A 20,887-nucleotide genomic window follows, 5' to 3' on the forward strand; every position below is an offset into this window, starting at 1 on the left:
CTGGGCCAGCCTGGGTTTGATCTATGATTGCGTACTTAATGATTGAAAGGTCAGACTTCCGTCCAGACAGCAAACGCTCATAGAAACGCTGGGGGAGAAACGGAGATTCTCAACCGCGCACGCGCGCTGTGACTTTCGCCGAGCGCCGGGCCCCACTAGACGGAAAGCTTACGCAGTCTGCTACGAAAGACGTAAGAAAAGCTGCGTGGAAAACGCAGGCTCTTGGGTCACGTGACGCGACGAGAGCGTCGTTGGCTCCTCCCCCTCCAAGATGGCGTCCCTGCTGCAGTCGGAGCGGGTTCTGTACCTAGTCCAGGGAGAAAAGAAGGTTCGGGCCCCGCTCTCGCAGCTTTATTTCTGCCGCTACTGTAGCGAGCTGCGGTCGCTGGAATGTGTGTCTCACGAGGTAACGGAGTCGTCCCATGAAGAGTGTGTGTGTTGGGGGAGGGGAGAAGGGTTCGTCCTAGTCACCACGACTGGCGGGTAGTTATTTTCCTAGCTTGCTGATTGGCTGTGTCTTCCGTCACTCATCTATGCTTGCGATTTAATTTGCTTATGATTTGTCATTTGGAAAGAAGGAGCGGCCTTGGGTGGGGCTGAGCAGATCGTCTGGTTATAGAGCCCCTTCTGATTGGATACACTTGACTTTGGGACCCTGGCCGTCTCCTGGGCGGGGTGGGGGGGGGTAGTAATTGGGTGTATTGGGGAGGAAGGTGTGAGGGTGTTTGTTCAGGCCACTTGAGGGGCGAGATTCCGTCTTTCCCGTACTGATATTGGGGTGGAGCCGGCAGGCAGTCTCATGCCCCTCCCATCCTGGAAGTTCTGCCCCTACTTTGGACAGAAACTGGGCCTTCCCGGGTCTGCCGGTGCTGTGTTCTGGCTCAGGCCTAGGCTTGCAGCAAGGAAGAGGTTGGGTTGGTTGAGGCAGGTTGAGGGCAAAGCGCTTAGAATAAGGTCTGTCGTGTAAGAAGCTCAAAGTGTTCTATTCATGGCGCTTCTCCACAGGGTACGGTGCAGTCTGTCCTTCGCAGGCACAAGTGGGGTTGGAAATGGGATTGCTCAGAATGTAAAACACCCATTCCATTTTTTTAGAAAAATTATCAAATAAATTCCCAGACTTCTGCAGCACTTGGCACATCTTGTTCATTCAGTAAGTGTTGGAAATTAAAAGACGAGTAAGACATAAATCCCGCTGTTGAGTGACTCATGGTCTGGTTAAGGAAAAGCTACTGCTAACAGTTACAGTGTTTTCAGTTCTTTCTATATACCCTGTGGTTTACCTAAGGCCAATAAAATGAATACCTTTTTTAAAAACTAGTTTGTAGTTAAGCAACAGGCACGATGTGTGCCCTACATCACACAGCCAAAAATTTGGGGGTGGCATGGAGGATCAGGATTTGAAACCCGATTCAGAGAACGCCGTTGAAGATTCTCAGACTCTTCAAAGTGCATATGAAAATGTGTCTATATTATAAGCCATTTTACACATTATTATTCATAATAATTATCTTATTAGCTATATTTTTCATAATATTAAGAGTAGTTAGAGAAAGTGGCTAAATAATACAAGAGAAAAATCAGTGCCATATTATACATGCAATAGTTCTTGTATTTTTTTCTCCATTAGGATTTTATCTTTGTATATCTCTTAAGCAGATCCTTTGTCTTTTAGATGCTTTCCTGTTCCAGCTTCACCTCCAGAAGTTATTGGATTAGAGTCTCATTTGGTGGTCATCAGAGAGATCAGTCTCCATTATTTCTATGGATCTATTAGAGATTCTGTCTGTGACCACATCTTTTACATACTGGTGTGTACCTGGGCATTTAGTTTGGAGAAGGATGAGGCCATTGAAGGCTGGAGGAGCCCAGAAAGTTCTTCCACAGAACTTGGGATTGGAGCTACACGTGAAGGGACAGACATACTTTGAAAACAGCCACAGAGGGAACAAATTATAGTTTGCCTTTTACGATGAATAAGTGCAAATATTAGTTAGCAATACTGTATTTTATGTTCCTGGAGAGTATTTGAGCGGCAACTTTATTTTTTCAAAGGTAGTCCTGTGTATAGCAGATGATGAAAGAAGAAACCAATTTCTCTCGTATTTATGCTCCAGTAAATCTTATCTTTACATCTGAAGGTGATTAGAGTTCTAGAATTATCAAACAGGATCTACCTATATTAAAGAAAATAATTATTCAGATCTTAAAAAATACACTGAAATTTAATTTTCTACTATGTTTTTGAGTTAAACACAGTAAGACTATCTTGCTGGCTTAGTAGTTTAATTTGCCATTTAAATATTTGCATAGTTGGCTATGGCTGATTTTGTAAATCTTAATTTATACTTCTGTGAATGTGTAATACTTCAGTAATGAGAAAACTTTTAAGTCTTCCTTAGCAATTTAAGTGTGGTCAAGTTATTACAGTCCATTAAAGCTAAACTGAATGGAAGGATATTTAATCACAGCTTCACAAATTGGGTTATTTTATTTCATTAATCTGTTCACTAGATTACTATAGAGTTCTTTTACAGAGACAACTTTTAATGCGTCTAATACATGATACCCTGATAAAGGGGAACAGGAAAGATCAGAAAGGAAAAATGGAAGGGTTTTACGAAATCCAGGGGATAAAAAACATCGTTGAAGAATAAACCCTAAGCTGAAAACAGTCTAGGTCCTTTGGCAGATCAGTGGTTTCTCACTGTCTACTGCAATGTATTTTAGAATTCACTATTTGGCATAGACCTATATATAAGCTAGATAACCCAGTGCCTTTTTCTCTGGTTTTTGATTTCTTGTTTCTTTCTAGGTGGACTCCCATTATTGTCCCAGTTGTTTAGAAAATATGCCATCGGCTGAAGCCAAACTGAAAAAGAATAGGTAAGACTGCGATCCATTTTTTCTGTTTTCCTCAACTATTTTTTTTAACAAAACACATGAAATTAACTCTCATTTTTAACTAGCTGGTTTTCATTTTTTAGCATCACCTTTGCTAAAGGTGAAATGTCCTGGGATTTTTTTTTTTTTAATTACCTTTCTATTTTAGGACAGTTTTAAACTTAAAAATTGTTGTGAAAATGGTACAGAGACTTCTATGTACTTCATACACAGACTCCTCTGTTGTTAATATCTTGCATTAGTATGGTATATTTGCCTCAAATTAATGAACATTAATGCTTTATTATTAAATAAATGCTACATTTTATTCAGATTTCCTCAGTTTTCCCCTAATCTCCTTTTTGGGTTCCAGGATTCTATTTAGGATACCCACATTATATTTAATAGTGATGTCTCCCTAGGCTCTAATTGCTGTGACATTTTCTTAAACTTTCCTTGGTTTTGATGACCTTAAAGGTTTTGAGGAGTACTGATGAGATGTTTTGTAGAATGTCTTTTAATCGGAATTTGATTGTTTTCTCGTCAGCTGGGGAAGTGTGTTATAGGGAGGAAGACAGCAAAGGTACAGTGCGCCTTTCGTTACATCACATCAGGGGTACATGCTAGCAATAGGACTTAGCACTGTTGATGTTAACCTTGATGACCTGGCTTGAGCTAGTATTTTTCAGGTTTCTCTGATGTAGAGTTACTCTTTTTCTCCTTTTTTTGTACTGCACTCTTTGGAAGGAAAACCACTATTACAGTCAATACTTAAATAGTGGGGAGTTATGCTTCCCCTCTGTGAGGGTATCTACATCGATTATTTGGAATTCTTTTGCATGGAAGATTTTTCTCTCCTCCCCAATTTATTTATTTAATCATTTACTTAAAGCATGAATATTGATTTCATAAACCTTAGGATATAATCCAATACTTCCTTCTTTCTTTCTTCTCGAATTGTTCAGCTTTGGCATTCAGGAGCTCCTTCTGTAGACTCCACTGTCCCTTTTACCCCCTCACCCCTCCCTCATCATTGCATGGGCAGGGAGGATGGGAGGTTGTTCTTTTGTTTGAGCATTTTCTGACTTTCTGGTATTACCAGATAATCCAGGCTCATCCCAGGACTCTGCCTCAGTCCTTGAATTAGCCATTTCTTTAAAGAGCCCTGGTGCCTTTTATTGGAAAACTGGTATTGAAAACCAAGATCTGGGTAGTAGGTATGCTCATTGCTACTGGGTGCCATTTGGATTGTAGCTTAGCTACCAAGCAGACCTTTACACCTCTATGGATGCGAACCACTATTACTTGTCCTTCCTGAACCCAAGAAATAGCTCCTCATTATCCAGATACTGTTTTTTTTGTATGCTGTCCACACATTAATTTTTATCATTTAATCCTCAAAATATCGTTGGGCAGTAAACAGTGGGCAGGTCCTATTATCGTCCTTATATGCAGAGGTTATCCAGATGGCAAAATATCATGGATAATTAAGAGTTATGGAACAGGACTTCAGAGCGAATCCAGGACTGGAAGTGAGATCTTAATAATCTCAGATGGTGAAAATGAAAAGCAACAAGGCCGAGGGGCCCCTGGAGGAGAAATGTTGGCTGAGCACTGGGAAGAGTAGTGCCTAAGGAGAGAGCAGAAAGCCCTGCTTCTGAACTGCTGAACTCCTGATGGTGCTGTTTGGCTGCTGGGCCAGCTCTGGCACAGCACACGAGCAGTTATTTTCCACACCCAGTCTCACAGCTTATTGTGTTGTTGCCTCTCAGGTTTCCATTGTCAACTGCTCTGTCCTCTCTAAAGGCATAAACTGTGGTGTTTGTCTTCCTCAGAAGCCTTCCTGATCTGTACGAGCCTAAAAAGCATACAGATACATAGTTAACTCCAGACTGTTTAACAGGGATTCCCTCTGGAGTAGGATTGAGTTATGCTCTTAATTCTTCAGGAACTTTGGTGATGACTACATTTTTTTCCAAAAATAGTGAACATTATTATTATAAAAATGTTGTATTTAAAAATTATAAAAAATATTTTTCTAATGTTTTTTTTAATAGTTTATTATCAAGTTGGTTTCCATATAACACCCAGTGCTCATCCCCTCAAGTGCCCTCCTCCATGCCCATCAACCCCTTCCCTTCCCCCCCACCCTCATCTGCCATCCGTTTGTTCTCAGCATTCATTGTTTTTTATTTATTTTTGAGAAAGAGAGAAAGAGTGTGAGCAGAGGAGAGGCAGAGATAGAGGGAGACACAGAATCTGAAGCAGTTTCGAGGCTCTGAGCTGTCAGCACAGAGCCCAGTGCGGGGCTTGAACTCACGAAGCACCAGATCATGACCTGGGCTAAAGTTGGGTGCTTAACCGACTGAGCCACCCAGGTGTCCCATTTTTAAAATTTAAAAACAAAGTTTTAATACTTTATTTATTGTTTGAGAGACACTCCTTCCTTATAGTTCTCTCTTGAATTCCTAACACCTAGAACAATGTGTGGCACATAGCAGGTGCTTGATAAATATTTGTCAGATGAATGAAGAGTCCTGTTTGTTGTGTTATAGGTGTGCCAACTGTTTTGACTGTCCCGGCTGTATGCACACTCTCTCCACTCGGGCAACAAGCATCTCCACACAGCTTCCAGATGACCCAGCCAAGACCACCGTGAAGAAAGCCTATTACTTGGCCTGTGGATTTTGTCGCTGGACATCTAGAGATGTAGGCATGGCAGACAAGTCTGTGGGTAAGTCAGGTGGACTCGGAATGAGGTTTTGCGAAATTGGCAGTGCTGTAATTGCCCACAGATTATCATTTCTGTTACCTGTTGGAAGGTAGGAGCTAAATTCCGAGCTAAATCTTCTGTGTTCCCAAATTCTCACATTTATGGGCTATCGTATTTCATCTAAAACTGGGTAAACTATTTAGTTTTCTTTGAGTTGGTGACACAGCGTTCATAAATCTGACACTTTTCTTGGAATCAAAATATTAATGCTCTTTATAAGAAAGAAATACTCCTGATGATGAAAGGCATCATGAACAACTCTAAAAGATAAAAGTAACAGACTAAGAAAAATATGCGGGTCATATATAACAGACTAAAGATAAATACCCAAAAATGAAGAACCCCTGTAAATCGAGAAAGAGACCCCAAAGAAACACTGGGCAAAGAATAAGAATAGCAGCTCTCAGAAGTGGAAATAAAAATGATCAATGACCAAAGTGTATACATGGAAGGACCCACAGTAGGGTTAAAATGATCCTTTGTCTTCACTGCAGACTCCCCAGTAACCTTGCAGACTCCACGGAAAGACCTTAACCTTTCATGAAATTATAATCAAGTCCCACCCCTCGTGTTTCCTTCCCCTTGAAATTTGTAGCCCTTTGTTTTTATTTCTGCTTTGAGTATCATAAACTGCCTTGCACTATTAATATTCTTTACATGTGCGTTTTTCAGTACTACTAGGAGTTTCTTTGGAGCAAAGACTTTTTTTGAATGTCTGAATTTTTATTTAGTTTTTACTGTTCAGTTGATTAGATTTTTGTTTTCACACACAAGTTGGTAAGGTAAATATTTTTTAAGTCAATAAAGATGCAAAAAGGTATGTTTAACTTTACCAGTAATCAGTGGAATGCAAATGAAAACTTCATTGATTTGGCAAAATTTTTAAATCTGGTAATATTAAGCGTTGGCAAGAATATGGGAAAATAGTCATTTCATGTACTACTACCTTGGAGAGTGGTTTGATAGCATTTATTAAATTTATTTTTTAAATTTTTATTAGAAAAAATGTATTTATTTAAGGATCTCTATACCCAACATGAGACTTGAACTCACAACCCTAAAATAAAGAGTCACATGTTCCTCCAACTGAGCCAACCTCTATATTTATTTTTAGTTTAATAAGATAAATGACATTTTGTTTATTTAACTCCAGTACAGTTAACATACAGTATTACATTAGTTTCAGGTTTACAGTATAGTGATTCAACAACTCTATATATTATTCAGCGTTCATCATTGTAGTGTGCTTTTAAATCTCCTTCGCCATTTATTTATTTACTTGAAAACAATGTTTTTAATGTTTATTTATTTTTGAGAGAGAGTCTGAATGTGAGTGGAGAAGAGGGAGGTGCAGAGAGAGTGGGAGACACAGAATTTGAAGCAGGCTCCAGGCTCTGAGCTGTTATCACAGAGCTTGATGCAGAGCTGGAAGCCACAAACTGTGAGACCATGACCTGAGTCAGACGCTTAGCCGACTGAGCCACCCAGGGGCTCCACCTTCACCGTTTATTAAAATTGCTTTTATCCTTCTGCCTAACAATTCCATATCCAAATACCCTGGAGCATTCAAACACATCCTCAAAAGTCCATGTGCATACATAAATGTTTATCAGTGAAACAGAAAAATTGTGTTTGTTTGGACCTAAAGACCTAAGGCCCTAATTACCTCTCCATCATTTGAGCATTTCAAAGCAGAGATTGGACTTACCTTTAATAAAGGAAACTTCCTTTATTTTTACATTTCCTGTACTCCATAGTTAACATCAGAAAGTAGAAACTATGTATGTCAGTTCAAAATCTTGAGTTGCTATTTATTTTTTATAAAAATAGTAGTATTGCTAACTCTTCATTGTCTTATTTCTGAAATTTTATTCAATTTTCTGAAACTTTAGATTTGTTAAAAATTTTTATTTTGGGGTTTTCATTAAAATTTCGGCTTAGTAGTCTGTGATGAAGCCCATAACAAACTCATTAAGTCAGTTGACATAACTAAAATGAAAATGGACTTTAACTAAAAACTTTTTTGTGTCTGTGAGAGAGCATGTGTGTGTGCGTGTGGACATTGAGGTGGGGCGAAGGGGGGAAGGAGAGAGAATCTTAAGCAGGCTCCAAGCAGGGCTCTATCTCACTACGGTGAGATCATGACCTGAGTCAAAATCAAGAGTTGGACACTTAGCCAACTGAGGCACCGGGGCACTGAAAACTTCTTACCGATTTTTACACACTTTGGAAGTGAATATGGGTGAAGTTTCTTTAGATTCAACTCTGTTCTTGAAATTTTTAAGATTTAAGTCTGTTCTGTTTGCTCTTTCGTTTAGAATGCTTGGGCTCTTGGTGGTTTTCTGACTTTGTAGATGAGATTGATAAAATACTCCTCAAAAACAGAAGTTAACAAGTGTATCTTTAGTTCTTAAGAATGCTCATCAGTGGATAGATATTTCCTGAAATGTGATTTGTGTTAGATCCTATAGCATCTTTTTAGATTGTTAGTAAATATTTGTTTGTGTTTGGGTTTTTTTTACAGTTTTTTCTTTTTTTTTATATTTTTATTTATTTCTAGGAGAGAGAGAGAGAGAGAGAGAGAGAGACAGCGTGAGCAGGGGAGGGTCAGAGAGAGAGGGAGATACAGACTCTGAAATCGGCTCCAGGCTCTGAGCTGGCAGTCAGCACAGAGCCCGACGCAGGGCTCGAACCCATGAACCGCGAGATCATGACCTAAGCGAAAGTCGCTTAACTGAGTAAGCCACCCAGGCGCCCCTTTTTTATAGTTTTTTCAAGTTCATTTATTTATTTTGAGAGAGAAAGAGTGTGAGCCAGGGAGGGGCTGAGAGACCCAAGCAGCTTCTGTGCTGTGAGTGCAGAGCCCAACGTGGGGCTTGATCTCACGTGAGATCATGACCTGAAGTCAAACACTTAAACGACTGAGCCACCTGGGCACCCCTGTTTGTGTGTGTTTTAATGTCAGTGTGGGAAGTAAGTTTGTATTTGCTTACAAATTTAAGTTAATTATGAAAAGCAGCCTCACAGCGGCATGGTACATATGCCCCAGTAAGTTGAAATTTTATTTTTTATATGTTTGTGTTTTGTCTCTTGTTATCAAATTCAAGAAACAAAGCCCAGAAGTCCAAATAGATTTCTCAGTGTTACCCTGTAAGAGAATGTTTTATGCTTTTTAGATTATGAGCCATTAGGGTTGGAAAATTTATATTTCAGAACTTAAAACCTGTGTTTCCTTCAGAAATCTATCTTCTCTAGGGTATCTTGACAATGATAATTGAATACTCGGAGCTTTTAAGAGTACAGATAATTTTTTCTTTCAGGATGTCACTGGTGTCTGAGAAGCTCTGAAACCACTTTAGAACTATTTGTTTATTGATAAGTAAGCCATTGTGTCAGTACTGTGCAGAGAAATGAGATTGTGAGGTTTCCCAAATTGCTCTTCAGAATAAATTACCAGTTCTAAAGAAGCAATTAGGTAAAAACATCCAGATTTTTCAAAAGTGTACAACTAAAACGTTTCTTTCACATAATTGTTTTTCATGATTGTCTCTTTAAAATACAAATATTGTACTAAAGGATGTTATTGTTGGAGTCTTTTGCAAGAAGGTATGGTGTCATCTTCAAGTCATGTCCTTTTTGTTTTGAAAAAAGGTTATTTTTAGTTATACAAAAATATACATTTGTGTATTTATCTTCCAGCTGCAGAAATTAAGCAGAATCGAAACAGTTAAAGCTCTTGTGTGGCCTTTCCCCACCGCATTCCCCCTTCCTGTGCCTCCTAGAGAGAGGTAGTCATCTCAGTGCTGAATTTAGAGTTTATCAGTGTCCATGCCTGTCTTTATACTTCTCCACACATGTACAGCCACTACGAAATGGTTTTCAACTTGCAACAACTGGAAGCCCACTGCATGTATTCTGCTACAGCAGTTCTCTGTCAGTGTTATGTTCCTGATTCGTAGTTGACATACCACGTTGACCCACTCAATCTCTTCTGATGGACACTTAGGCTCTTTTCATTTTTTGGCTTTTTTTTTTTTTAATTTTTTTTTTTAAATGTTTTATTTATTTCTAGGAGAGAGAGAGAGAGAGACAGTTTGAGCACGGAAGGGTCAGAGAGAGAGGGAGTCACAGACTCTGAAACAGGCTCCAGGCTCTGAGCTGGCAGTCAGCACAGAGCCCGACGCAGGGCTCGAACCCACGAACCACGAGAGCATGACCTAAGCGAAAGTTGGACGCTTAACCGACTAAGCCACCCAGGCGCCCCCAGTTTTTTGGCTTTTGACAACAGCGCTGTTAGAAACATTCTTGTACGTATTTCCTGAGTCACAAGAGTAAAGGTTTCTCTACATAAAACTGAAGGTAAAATTACTTGAGCTGTGTACATGTTTAGTGCTCCAAATGGCTTAACAGTTTTTGCTCTTGCTAGTAATAAGGGAGGACTACCCATTGCTCCCGATCCTTGGCAGCTCTAGTATTGTTGGACTTCTTTCACATTTTTCCAAACTGATGTTTGCAAAGTGATAGCTCATTATGGTTTACTTTTCACCTTTTTTTGATTGGTTTTATTGAGATATACAGTTAATAGTGGACTCTCGAGCAGTGCAGAGGTTAGAGACATTGACCCCCCTCCTTACCATGCAGTCAAAAATCTGCTATAACTTTTAACTCCAGAAGAACAACTACTCATAGCTTACTGTTGACTGGAAGCCTTGCTGGTAACATGAACAGTTGATGAACACGTATTTTGCACGTTATATATATTGTATACATGTATATTCTTATAACAAAGTAAGCTTGAGAAAAAATACATTTACATTATTGTATTTGTTGAAAAAAATCCACATATAAGTAGACCCATGCAGTTCAAACCCATGTTGTTCAAGGGTCAGCTGTATTCATTATGGTTTTACTTTTAGTTTTCTGGAATCCTCTTTTCCATTATGATGTGTGCCGCTTGTTTCTTATGTAAGAAATTCTTCTCTAAATCAAGGTCATAGAACATAGGAATTGCACAGTGCTATCGAAAAAAGCAGGGTCTTAAGAATCAGATTGCTTGAGTTTGAATCCTAGCTTCGCCACTTACTATCTATGTGGCGCTGAGTTTCAGTTTCTTCATTTGTAAAAGACTAATCATAAGAATGCCCACCTAAGAGGGTTATTATGAGTATGAAAGGAAAATGTAATCCATTTCAAATACCTGGCACAGAAGCTATGCATGTGTTCATTGTAGTGGGAGCACTTTCTTTATCACCATCATTATTTTTAGTGAAAATTTCGTTCTGAGTGTTCTGGACTATTTCATAGAAGTTCTGTGATTATATGTTTTTCAGTTTCATTTTGTGGCCTACAGATGACCTGTTTTTATGAAAATATAAATACCAAATTATAAAAATGTGTTTCAGGGGCGCCTGGGTGGCTTAGTCGGTTAAGCGTCCGACTTTCGCTTAGGTCATGATCCCGCGGGTCGTGGGTTCGAGCCCCGCGTCGGGCTCTGTGCTGACTGCCAGCTCAGAGCCTGGAGCCTGTTTCAGTCTGTCACTCCTTCTCTCTCTGACCCTCCCCTGCTCACGCTGTCTCTCTCTCTCTCTCCTAGAAATAAATAAAAAAAAAAAAACATAAAAAAATTAAAAAAAAAAAATGTGTTTCATGTTCCTTTGTCTTGCAGCCAGTGGTGGTTGGCAGGAACCTGAAAATCCTCACACGCAGCGGGTAAGTCAAGCGTCATCAGAGAGAGGACGAACTAAGAAAAGATGGAGAAAAAACTGAGCTCTTCCATTTTACAGAATATGGATATGGCATATGGCATATGCTTAGAAATCTGTGATGTGTGTTTTGGTGTCTGTTACGCACAGAAAGTGCTCCTCATAAGACATTAAATCACAGTGGCTGTGCTTCCCAGTCTGAATTAATAGAAAAATGTAGCTGTAGCTTTAGTTGTATAGAATCAGAATAAGGACACGGCATGTGTTTATTTCTGTTTTTTATGCATCCACTCACTAAGTTAAGGTTACGTTTGTTCCCAAATACTCTTGGAAATCCCATGGACATAGAGACGTCTGCACTGGAAACACCACACACTTTAAGATGCCTTTGGACTAAGTAGTGGTTGCTTATGGAAGCATGACTTGAGCATTCTTTAACAGTTGAAAGTGAATTGATCTGTTGGGTATGTACCTGAGCTGATTTTCTTGCCTCTGAAACTTGAATATGAGAAAGAAGATGACGTGCTAGTGAAATGAAGGACGTGCAGTCACACCATACATTAAACAGTGACTTCTAGTCACTTACCTGTGATATCAGTAAAAGTTAGAGATACCATGGGTGAGAGTGTGGGGAATTGGACTTTTCACATATACTGTTATTAGTGTAAATCAGTATAGATTTCTTGAGCTCTCTATAGTATCTATCTTGTGAACTGTGACCTACGGGAGTACTTGCACTTACGCACAGAGATATGTATATTCATTCACCAAATATTTATCAAGCGCTTATCATGCCCCATGCTGACCAGTGGGGATACATGGTCCCTTTCTTTATAGAGCTGAAGTCCAGTGAGGAAACAAAACTGGATCAAATAATCCCCAGATAAAGGAGAAATAGTGATATGTGACATGAATTTTTTTTTTAATCTTTATTTATTTTAGAGAGAGAACAGGGGACAGGGGCAGAGGAAAAGAAAGAGAATCTAAAACAGGCTCCATGCTCAGTTCAGAGCCTGACGCAGGGCTTGATCCCACGACCGTGAGATCATGACCTGTGCCAAACCAAGAGTCAGACGCTCAACCAACTGAGCCACCTGGGCCCCTCCCTTGTGAACATTTATTAGGAGGATTTCAACCAGTTAAGTGTATGTCTGAGGACTGCACTGAGCACTCAGGACAGCAGGCACAGAAGGGAAAGAATTCAAGGCAGAGCAATAGCATATACAGAGAGCTCGTAAATGGAAGAAGCAAAGCAAGTGGTAGATGAGAAGGGGAGTGTATCCAGAGCACAGCACAGTATCAGACAGATGGACAGAAGTATGTGGGCTTATACCACGCGGGACCACAGGATCCAGGTCAGGGAGTTTGAGAAGTTTGAAATACTTGTAAACTAAGTGCTGATAAGATCATATTAGTGTTTCTAAGAACTAATTGCTGCTGAACTGAAAGTGAATACCAGGAAACCATTAAAGTACCATAGGAAGTGCTTAAATACCTTACAGACATCTGTGCTACACAGTAATATACAGCCTTGAAGAAAAGAATGAGGTAGATCTATTGACTAGATGAAAAGTTCCTAATACTTCTAGTCAAATAAAAAGTTAAAATTTTTTTCTCCTATATGAAAAGTCTTTTCAGACATATAAAAGCTAAGTATGTATACACAGGGTTTTTTTTTAATGTATGCAAGATGTGATATTATCTCACCCATGTCTAAGTGTGTAAGAACGTGATCTAAGCTGATAATTGTGGATGCCTTTGGTGAGGGGAAGGGTGGACTTGGGCACAGGAGAAAAGAGAAGTGTTGCTTTTTATTCTTTATGTTAAATATTGTTTGAGCTTTTCACAATTAACATATATTGCTTTTAGGTTTAAAATATATTTTAAAAATGAAAATGTATGAGTGGGGGAGAAGACAGAGTACAAGCTGTCCCAGTCTTGGAAATAGATGGGCCTGTGACCATGCAGAAAAAATGGGAGCAGTTTTGAGGGGAAATAAGTAAAGAAGTAAAAGAACAGTGAAAAGAGGGCATGAAATTCCCAAGTCTTTCGTTGCCCATTTCTTCCCATTGTTAGTTTCCATTTTAATTCTGCAAATAATTAAGAGGAATGTAATGAAGAGAAATTCTCTTTGAAGAGTAAACTTGCCTACTGAGTGATTTGTCTTCTTTGTTCTTTATGTGTCCAGTGTTGTTGATTAATTTTGCATATTTCCTGTTAGCTTTTTATGAAACAAATACTGCATCTTTGATTTCTTACAGATGAACAAACTGATTGAATATTACCAGCAGCTTGCTCAGAAAGAGAAGGTTGAACGAGATCGCAAGAAATTAGCACGACGTAGAAACTATATGCCTTTGGCTTTTTCGGTGAGGACTTGGTCCAAACAGGAGTGTGCATTTCATGGATGGAGACCTGTGTGGCTTGAGAACAGTGACCTTTTCGGAAGTTGGCCGCTGTCCTTAGATTTCTGAACGATGGGTAGCAGAGAATCATAGTGTCCAAGTCCAGCAGCTATGCTTTTGCCATATCACGAGTTCTCTTTGACTTCTTTGGGTTTTAAGGACATTTGTGTTCCTTTTTGCATCACTGCCCTCTCTCTCCTGATTATTCCTCAGGGCTCATGTTTAATTTTGTAGGCATCACAGAACTCTTAAACAGAAAGTCAGAAGAAGGTGGGCAAGTGGTAGATTTTATTCACATTACCCGGTAGCCCACCATTGACATCCTGTAGTAATGGTCTTACAGCTCTAATGGTTATTTCTGGCACCTTCCTATGCTTCTCCAGTGCGAAGAACACTGACTTTTACCCAGTGCATTTGTGTGGTTAAATAAATAGTCATCTATGTACATGTAATTGATAGGAATTAGTTACAGAAGTCACTCTCTACTAGTTTGTGTACTACCAATCCAGGAGCAAAAGGTTAGGATTTGGCACTTTTGTTATTGTCCCCCAAGTTTTATTTGCTGTCACAGAACGATTTCTTTTCTCTGTGCTTGCTGGGGGTCCAGCAGGTTGACATTTAATAAATAACATTTATTGAAGGACAATGATGTGTCAGGCACAAAGTAAAATGCTTTCCCCATTTTACTTAATTCTTACAAAAATCCTGTAGGGTGGTTTGACAGTTGAGGAAATGTACCTTATCATACTGCCTCTGTGTGACCATTAGTTTAAGTCACTGAAACCCTAAGGATGAGTAAGGTCCATATAAATATATTCAGTATTTAATAAAACATCAAGACATGCAAAGCATCTACATTTGCCAGAGACTCTAATGAAGTCTGAATGAAAATTTTGGGAATAGTTCAGTGATGTAAAAAGCATATGCACTAGTGTATTTAGGAGAGGAATTTGCATTAAAAGCATTATTCTTCCAGCTTCCCTTATAACCTGCCTGCTGTATGAGTTTGCTTCTGTCTTATGCTGCATTTTTTTGTCTCTGTTGCAACCTGCTGCTCTTTGGGGGCCTACAGCAACACACTATTCACGTAGTGGTAAGTTCCCTTCTCCAATGCTTGCTAACCCTGAAGAAGTTAGCACGTGATCACTGGTGTTCCGGGAAGACATTCCTCGTGTATCTTAGACACGCCACATAGTTCTAGCCTAAGCCCTAGGGCCAAGGCTTAGGGACTTATAGATTAGTAGTGAAAAACAAAACAAAAAAACCCCTCACATTTAGTTCAGTTTTCCTTACTAATATAGTTTCAGTCTCCATGGTTGGTGCTTATTATTCTTCTAAGAATAAAATGATGTGGGGCTACAAATTACTTTCTTTTAAAGGAACTTTCAAATTAGCTTTTTTTTTTTTTTTTTTTTTTTTTTTTTTTTTCTTTTTTTTTTTTTTTTTTTTGCTTATTTCCCTGAGCTTCTCATGCTGTCCCTCCCAAAAAGCTTTCTTTTGGTAAATAGGATGTATAAATATGGGATTTGTAATAGGGATTTCTGAACTCTCTTTAGGACAAATATGGTCTTGGAACGAGGCTTCAGCGACCACGAGCTGGTGCAGCCATCAGTACCCTTGCTGGACTGTCGTAAGTTTGGACATTAAGTGGCTTGGAGGAGGAAAGCAGATATCAAAATGAATACTGAAGGAATGTGACATAAAACATTTGCTAGTGGGGAAGACCTGAACAGAGAAAGAATGTTCTACAATAGAAGAATACTTTAGTTACTGATATCATAGACTTTGAATATAATCAGGTGGACCTTTGAGAAATGAGTGCTTTTTATCTTTTAGCCTTAAAGAAGGAGAGGACCAAAAAGAGATAAAGATTGAGCCAGCTCAGGCCGTAGATGAAGTAGAACCTCTACCTGAAGATTACTATACAAGACCAGTAAATTTAACAGAAGGTAGTATTTTACATTATTCTACTTTGTTTCTATTTTACATCTAATTCTGCTTTTGTTCCTCAGTACCCTGAGTTTTGAGATTTTTTTTTTTTAATGTTTATTTTTTTGAGATAGAGACAGAGTGTGAGCTCGGGAGGGGCAGAGAGAGATACAGAAGCTGAAGCAGGCTCTAGGCTCTGAGCTGTCAGCACAGAGGTCGACGCAGCGCTCAAACCCATGAATCCTGAGATCAGAACCTGAGTCGAAGTTGGTCGCTTAACCAACTGAGCCACCCAGGGACCCCTGGGTTTTGAGATTTTTTTCTTTTTTTCTCTTAAACGTGTATTTATTTTTGAGAGAGACAGAGCTTGAGCAAGGGAGGGGCAGAGAAAAAGGGAGACATAGAATCCAAAGCAGATTCCATGCTCTAAGCTGTCAGCACAGACCCCAACATGGGGCTCAAACTCACAAACTGTGAGATCATGACCTGAGCTGAAGTTGGACGCTTAACCGACTGAGCCACCCCGGTGCCCCAGTTTTGAAATTTTTAATTTCATTTTAATTTTCATAGTTGTTAGTAGTAAAATAAATCAGGTAGCAAGTGAAATAGATATAATCATTTGAAGAATTTTTTTAAAAATTTTATTTTTAATGTTTGTTATGTTTTTTGAGAGAGAGACAGAGTATGAGTGGGGAAGGGTTAGAGAATGAGACAGAATCCAGAGCAGACTCCAGGCTCTGAGCAGTCAGTGGAGTCTGACTTAGGGCTCAGACTCGCAAACTGTGAGACCATGACTTGAGCTGAAGTTGGATGCTTAACTGACTGAGTCTCCCAGGCACCCCCGAGGAACTTTAAAATGTCAAATTTCAATATTGTAGTTTTTTGAAGAACTATTCACAAAGGAAGTGTTGTTTCGTGTGAAGTCTGATTTGAGCAAGTCATTGTAAACTAAGCCTGGTTTCTGCCTTTCATGCTAGTGACCACCCTTCAGCAGCGCCTCTTGCAGCCTGACTTCCAGCCAGTCTGTGCCTCACAGCTCTACCCTCGTCACAAACATCTTCTGATCAAGCGGTCCCTGCGCTGTCGGGTAATTATTCAATTTTGTAGAGTTGCCATTTGTACAAGAGAAAAGCAAAAATAAGTTAAACATTGGTATCTGGCCAATATTGAAACTTCTGGGAATGTAGTAAGAATAAAAAATGCTTATAGAGAATGTACTAGGTGTCCAGGCACCATTTTAAATGCTTTCAAGATAAAAATTCTCACAACTATGAGACATGGATACTATTGTTACGCCTGTTTTATAGATGTAGAAACTGAGGTTAATAAAATCTTAGCACTAACCCCTAAGAGAATCATGAAAGAATATATAACTTCTAGGTTAGTAAAGAGGAAACAGAAAGGAGTAATAACGTAATTTAAAAGAAAGCAAGAAAGAAGACACATCAGCAAAATCCAGCCTCTGGGAATTCATAAAACAAACAACTGAATTTCTTCAGTAAATAAATTATAAAAGAAAACAAAACAAAAAAAAGGGAAAGAAACCTTTTAGGTCACTGCTATTCAGCAGAACTTTCTCGGATGATGCAAATGTTCTGTATATGCACAGTCCCACATGGTAGCCACAAGTCACATGTTGCTGTTTAGCACTTGAAATGTGGCTGAGGTGCTAAATCGTTCAGATAACCACGTGTGACTGCTATTAACAGCACAGCTCTAGAAGAGACCTGTAAGGCAGTATCAACCAGACATAGCAGGTAGACTTCATTTAAGTCCCATTTCCAACAAAACATAAGAAAGGGGCCAGGAAGGAGGGAGGAAGGGAAGAAACATCTATGAAACCTTTGGGGAAATTTAAACACTAGCTGGATTTTTGATGCTATTAAAAGAATTTTTCACATTTTTAAGGGATAAAAATAATATTATTTTTAAAAATATCTTTCAGAGATACATACCAAAATATTCATGGATGAAATGACATAATGTCTGATACTTGTTTCAAATATCATGTATCAAATTAGCATGATGAATGGATGAGAGTATAGATGAAACCAGATTGCTCATTGTTGCTAACAGGTTGCTAATTTATTGGAGCTGGGTGACATGTACCTAGGAATTTCTACTGCTCTTCTGTATTTTGCACGTATAAGAAAATTTCTGTAATGGAAAAGCTCTTGAAAAAAGAAGGAAAGGTGGCTCAGTTGGTTAAGTGTCCAACCTTGGCTCAGGTCGTGATCTATCAGTTTGTGAGTTCTAGCCCCACATCTGCCTGTCTGGTCTCAGCACAGAGCCCACTTCAGATCCTGTGTCTGCCACTCTCCTGCTTGTGCTCTCTCTGTTTCAAAAAATAAATAAAACATTTAAAAGATTAAAAAAAAGGAAAAGATACAGGCTTCTAGTTGGAATGAATAAGTCACAGGAATAAAAGGCACAGCATAAGGAATGTAGTCAGTGATACTATAATAGCGTTGTATGGTGACAGATGGTTAGCTACGTTTGTGGCGGGCACAGCATAGCATATAGGGATTTTTTAAAAATAGTTTATTGTCAAGTTGGTTTCCATATAACACCCAGTGCTCATCCCCACAAGTGCCCTCCTCCATGTCCATCACCCCCCTTCCCCTCTCTTCCACCCCCCTCAGCCCTCAGTTTGTTCAAGAGTCTCTCATGGTTTGCCATGGTTTGCCTCCCTCCCTCTCTCCAACTATTTTTCCCCTTCTCCTCCCCCATGGTCCTCCATTAAGTTCCTCCTAATCCACCGATACATGCAAACATATGGTATCTGTCCTTCTCTGCCTGACTTATTTCGCTCAGCGTAACACCTTCAAGTTCCATCCACGTTGCTACAAATGGCCAGATTTCATTCTTTCTCATTGCCATGTAGTATTCCATTGTATAGATAAACCACACCTTCTTGATCCATCCGTCAGTTGATGGACACTTAGGCTCTTTCCATGTTTTAGCTATTGTTGAGAATGCTGCTATTAACATTGGGGTACATGTGCCCCTATGCATCAGCACTCCTGTATCCCTTGGGTAAATTCCTAGCAGTGCTAGCATATAGGGATGTTGAATCACAATGTTGTACACTTGAAATTAATGTAACATTGTGTGTCAACTATACTCAACAAATTTTAAAACATAAGAAAGGAAAAGCCCATTTTAAATATAAAGGCATGTATAGATTAAAAGTAAATAGGTGTAGACAGGTAAACCATGCAAACACTAAACAGTAGAAAGCAAGTATAACTTGATTAGTTTCAGACAGAGCAGATTTCAAAGTAAAAAAGTTAACAGGGATAAAGAAGGGCATCACATGATAAAGGGGTTAATTTTCTAGGAAGACACAACAGTTCTCAACATGTATATGCCTAACATTAGTGTCAAACTACGTGAGGCAAAACCTGAGAGAGCTGCAAGGAGAAACGGATGAATCCACTCTCCTAGTTGGACATTTAGTCACCCCTTTCTCAGAAATGGACAGATTCAACAGGCAGAAACTCAGTAAGGACATAGCTGAACTCAACAACCCCATCCATCACTGGATAAGATTGACATTTGGTGACTGCTTCAACTAATGACAGCAGAATATACCTTCTCTGGCTCACCTGGAACATTCACCAAGGCAGTCCACATTCTAGGCCATAAAGAACAGAAAACAAACCCACCACAGCAGATTTCAAAGAATAGAAACCATACAGTGTCTACTCTCAGGCCACCATGGGATTAAACAAGGAAGTAAGAGAAAACTAGAAAGTTCTCAAATATGTGGAGATTAAACAACACATTTTTAAATAGCTTGTGTCAAAGAAGAAGTCTCAAGAGAAATTTAAAAATATTTTAAGCCAAATAAAAATAGAAACTGCTTCTCAAAATTTGTTCAGTGCTGTGAAAGCCATGCTTAGAGGGAAATTTATGGTATTACATTGATAGATTAGAAAAAGAGGAGAGATCTAATATCAGTCATCTAAGTTTTCACCTTAGGAAACCTGGAAAAAGAAGAGCAAATTAAATCCACAGTAAGCAGAAGCCAATGACATTGAAAATAGGAAATCAGTAGAGAAAATCAGCAAAACCAGAAGTTGATTCTTTTAAAAGACCAATAAAATTGAAAAGCCTTTTTCCAGGCCAACCTAGGGAAAAAAGAGGGCACCAATTACTAGTCAGATGAAAAAAGGGACATCCTTTTCCCCATCCCAAAGAGATCCATGAAAATCAAAAGGATAATAAAGAAACACTATGAACAACTCTTGTGTCCACAAATCTGATAGCCTAGAGAAAATGGACTGGTTTTGAAAGACCCAATCTGCCAAATTTCATACAAGAAGAAATGTGTGATCTGAATAGGCTTATGGCTATTAAATAATAAATTGAATCAACAATTAATAACCTTCCAAAACAAAGTCCCTTAAGCGAAAGTCGGACGCTTAACCGACTAAGCCACCCAGGCGCCCCCCAATTTTTTTTTTTTAATGTTTACTTATTTTTGAAGGAGAGACAGACAGAGCGTGAGCCGGGGAGGGGCAGAGAGAGGGAGACACAGAATCTGAAGTCAGCTTCAAGCTCTGAGCTGTCAGCACAGAGTTGGACACATGGCTCGAACCCATGAACCGTGGAATCATGACCTGAGCCAAAGTCAGATGGTTAATGGACTGAGCTACCCAGCCTCCCCACTTACACCAATTTTTATCACAGCTTTCAGAAGGTAGACGCAAAGGGAATACATCCTAATTCATTCTATGAGGCCAGTATTACCCTGATATCAACCAGGCAGACATTACAAGAAAACCACAGAGCAGTATCCCTCATGAACATATGTACAAAAATTCTTAACAGAATATTAGCAAATCAAAACCAAAAAAGTATTAAAAGAATTATACACCATAACCAAGTGGAATTTATGCCTGGGAGGCAAGGCTGGTTTATTATTTGAAAGTCAGTGTAATCTATCATGTTAGCGAACTTAAAAAAAAATTACATGATCATACTGATAGATGGCAGAAAAGGCATTTGACAAAATCGAACACCTATTCATGATTTTTAAAAAAAAAGAAAGAAAAAACCTCTCAAAAACCAGAATAGAGAACTTTCTCTACTTGATAAAGATTATCTGCCAAAAGGAAAGAAAGGGAGGGGTGCCTGGGTGGCTCATTCAGTTAAGCATCTGACTCTTGATTTTGCCTCAGTTTATGATCTCA

The 20,887-nt window shown here is 39.1% G+C and overlaps 1 protein-coding gene across 1 annotated transcript in view; it reads left to right on the forward strand.

Annotated features, from left to right (window-relative positions):
- Window positions 1-246: 246 nt before the first annotated feature.
- DCTN4 (dynactin subunit 4) overlaps window positions 247-20,887 on the forward strand; it is a 32,847-nt gene continuing 12,206 nt past the window's right edge. The window contains exons 1-8 of the mRNA XM_077769000.1: window positions 247-406; window positions 2,813-2,883; window positions 5,436-5,614; window positions 11,319-11,362; window positions 13,617-13,724; window positions 15,317-15,390; window positions 15,597-15,709; window positions 16,667-16,776. Coding sequence (XP_077625126.1) covers window positions 272-406; window positions 2,813-2,883; window positions 5,436-5,614; window positions 11,319-11,362; window positions 13,617-13,724; window positions 15,317-15,390; window positions 15,597-15,709; window positions 16,667-16,776 — 834 coding nt within the window. The 5' untranslated portion in view covers window positions 247-271. The remainder of the gene's footprint in view (window positions 407-2,812; window positions 2,884-5,435; window positions 5,615-11,318; window positions 11,363-13,616; window positions 13,725-15,316; window positions 15,391-15,596; window positions 15,710-16,666; window positions 16,777-20,887) is intronic.

The sequence above is a fragment of the Crocuta crocuta genome, unplaced genomic scaffold (assembly GCF_008692635.1).
Source record: "Crocuta crocuta isolate KB4526 unplaced genomic scaffold, BGI_CrCroc_1.0 scaffold340, whole genome shotgun sequence".
Lineage (NCBI taxonomy): Eukaryota > Metazoa > Chordata > Mammalia > Carnivora > Hyaenidae > Crocuta > Crocuta crocuta.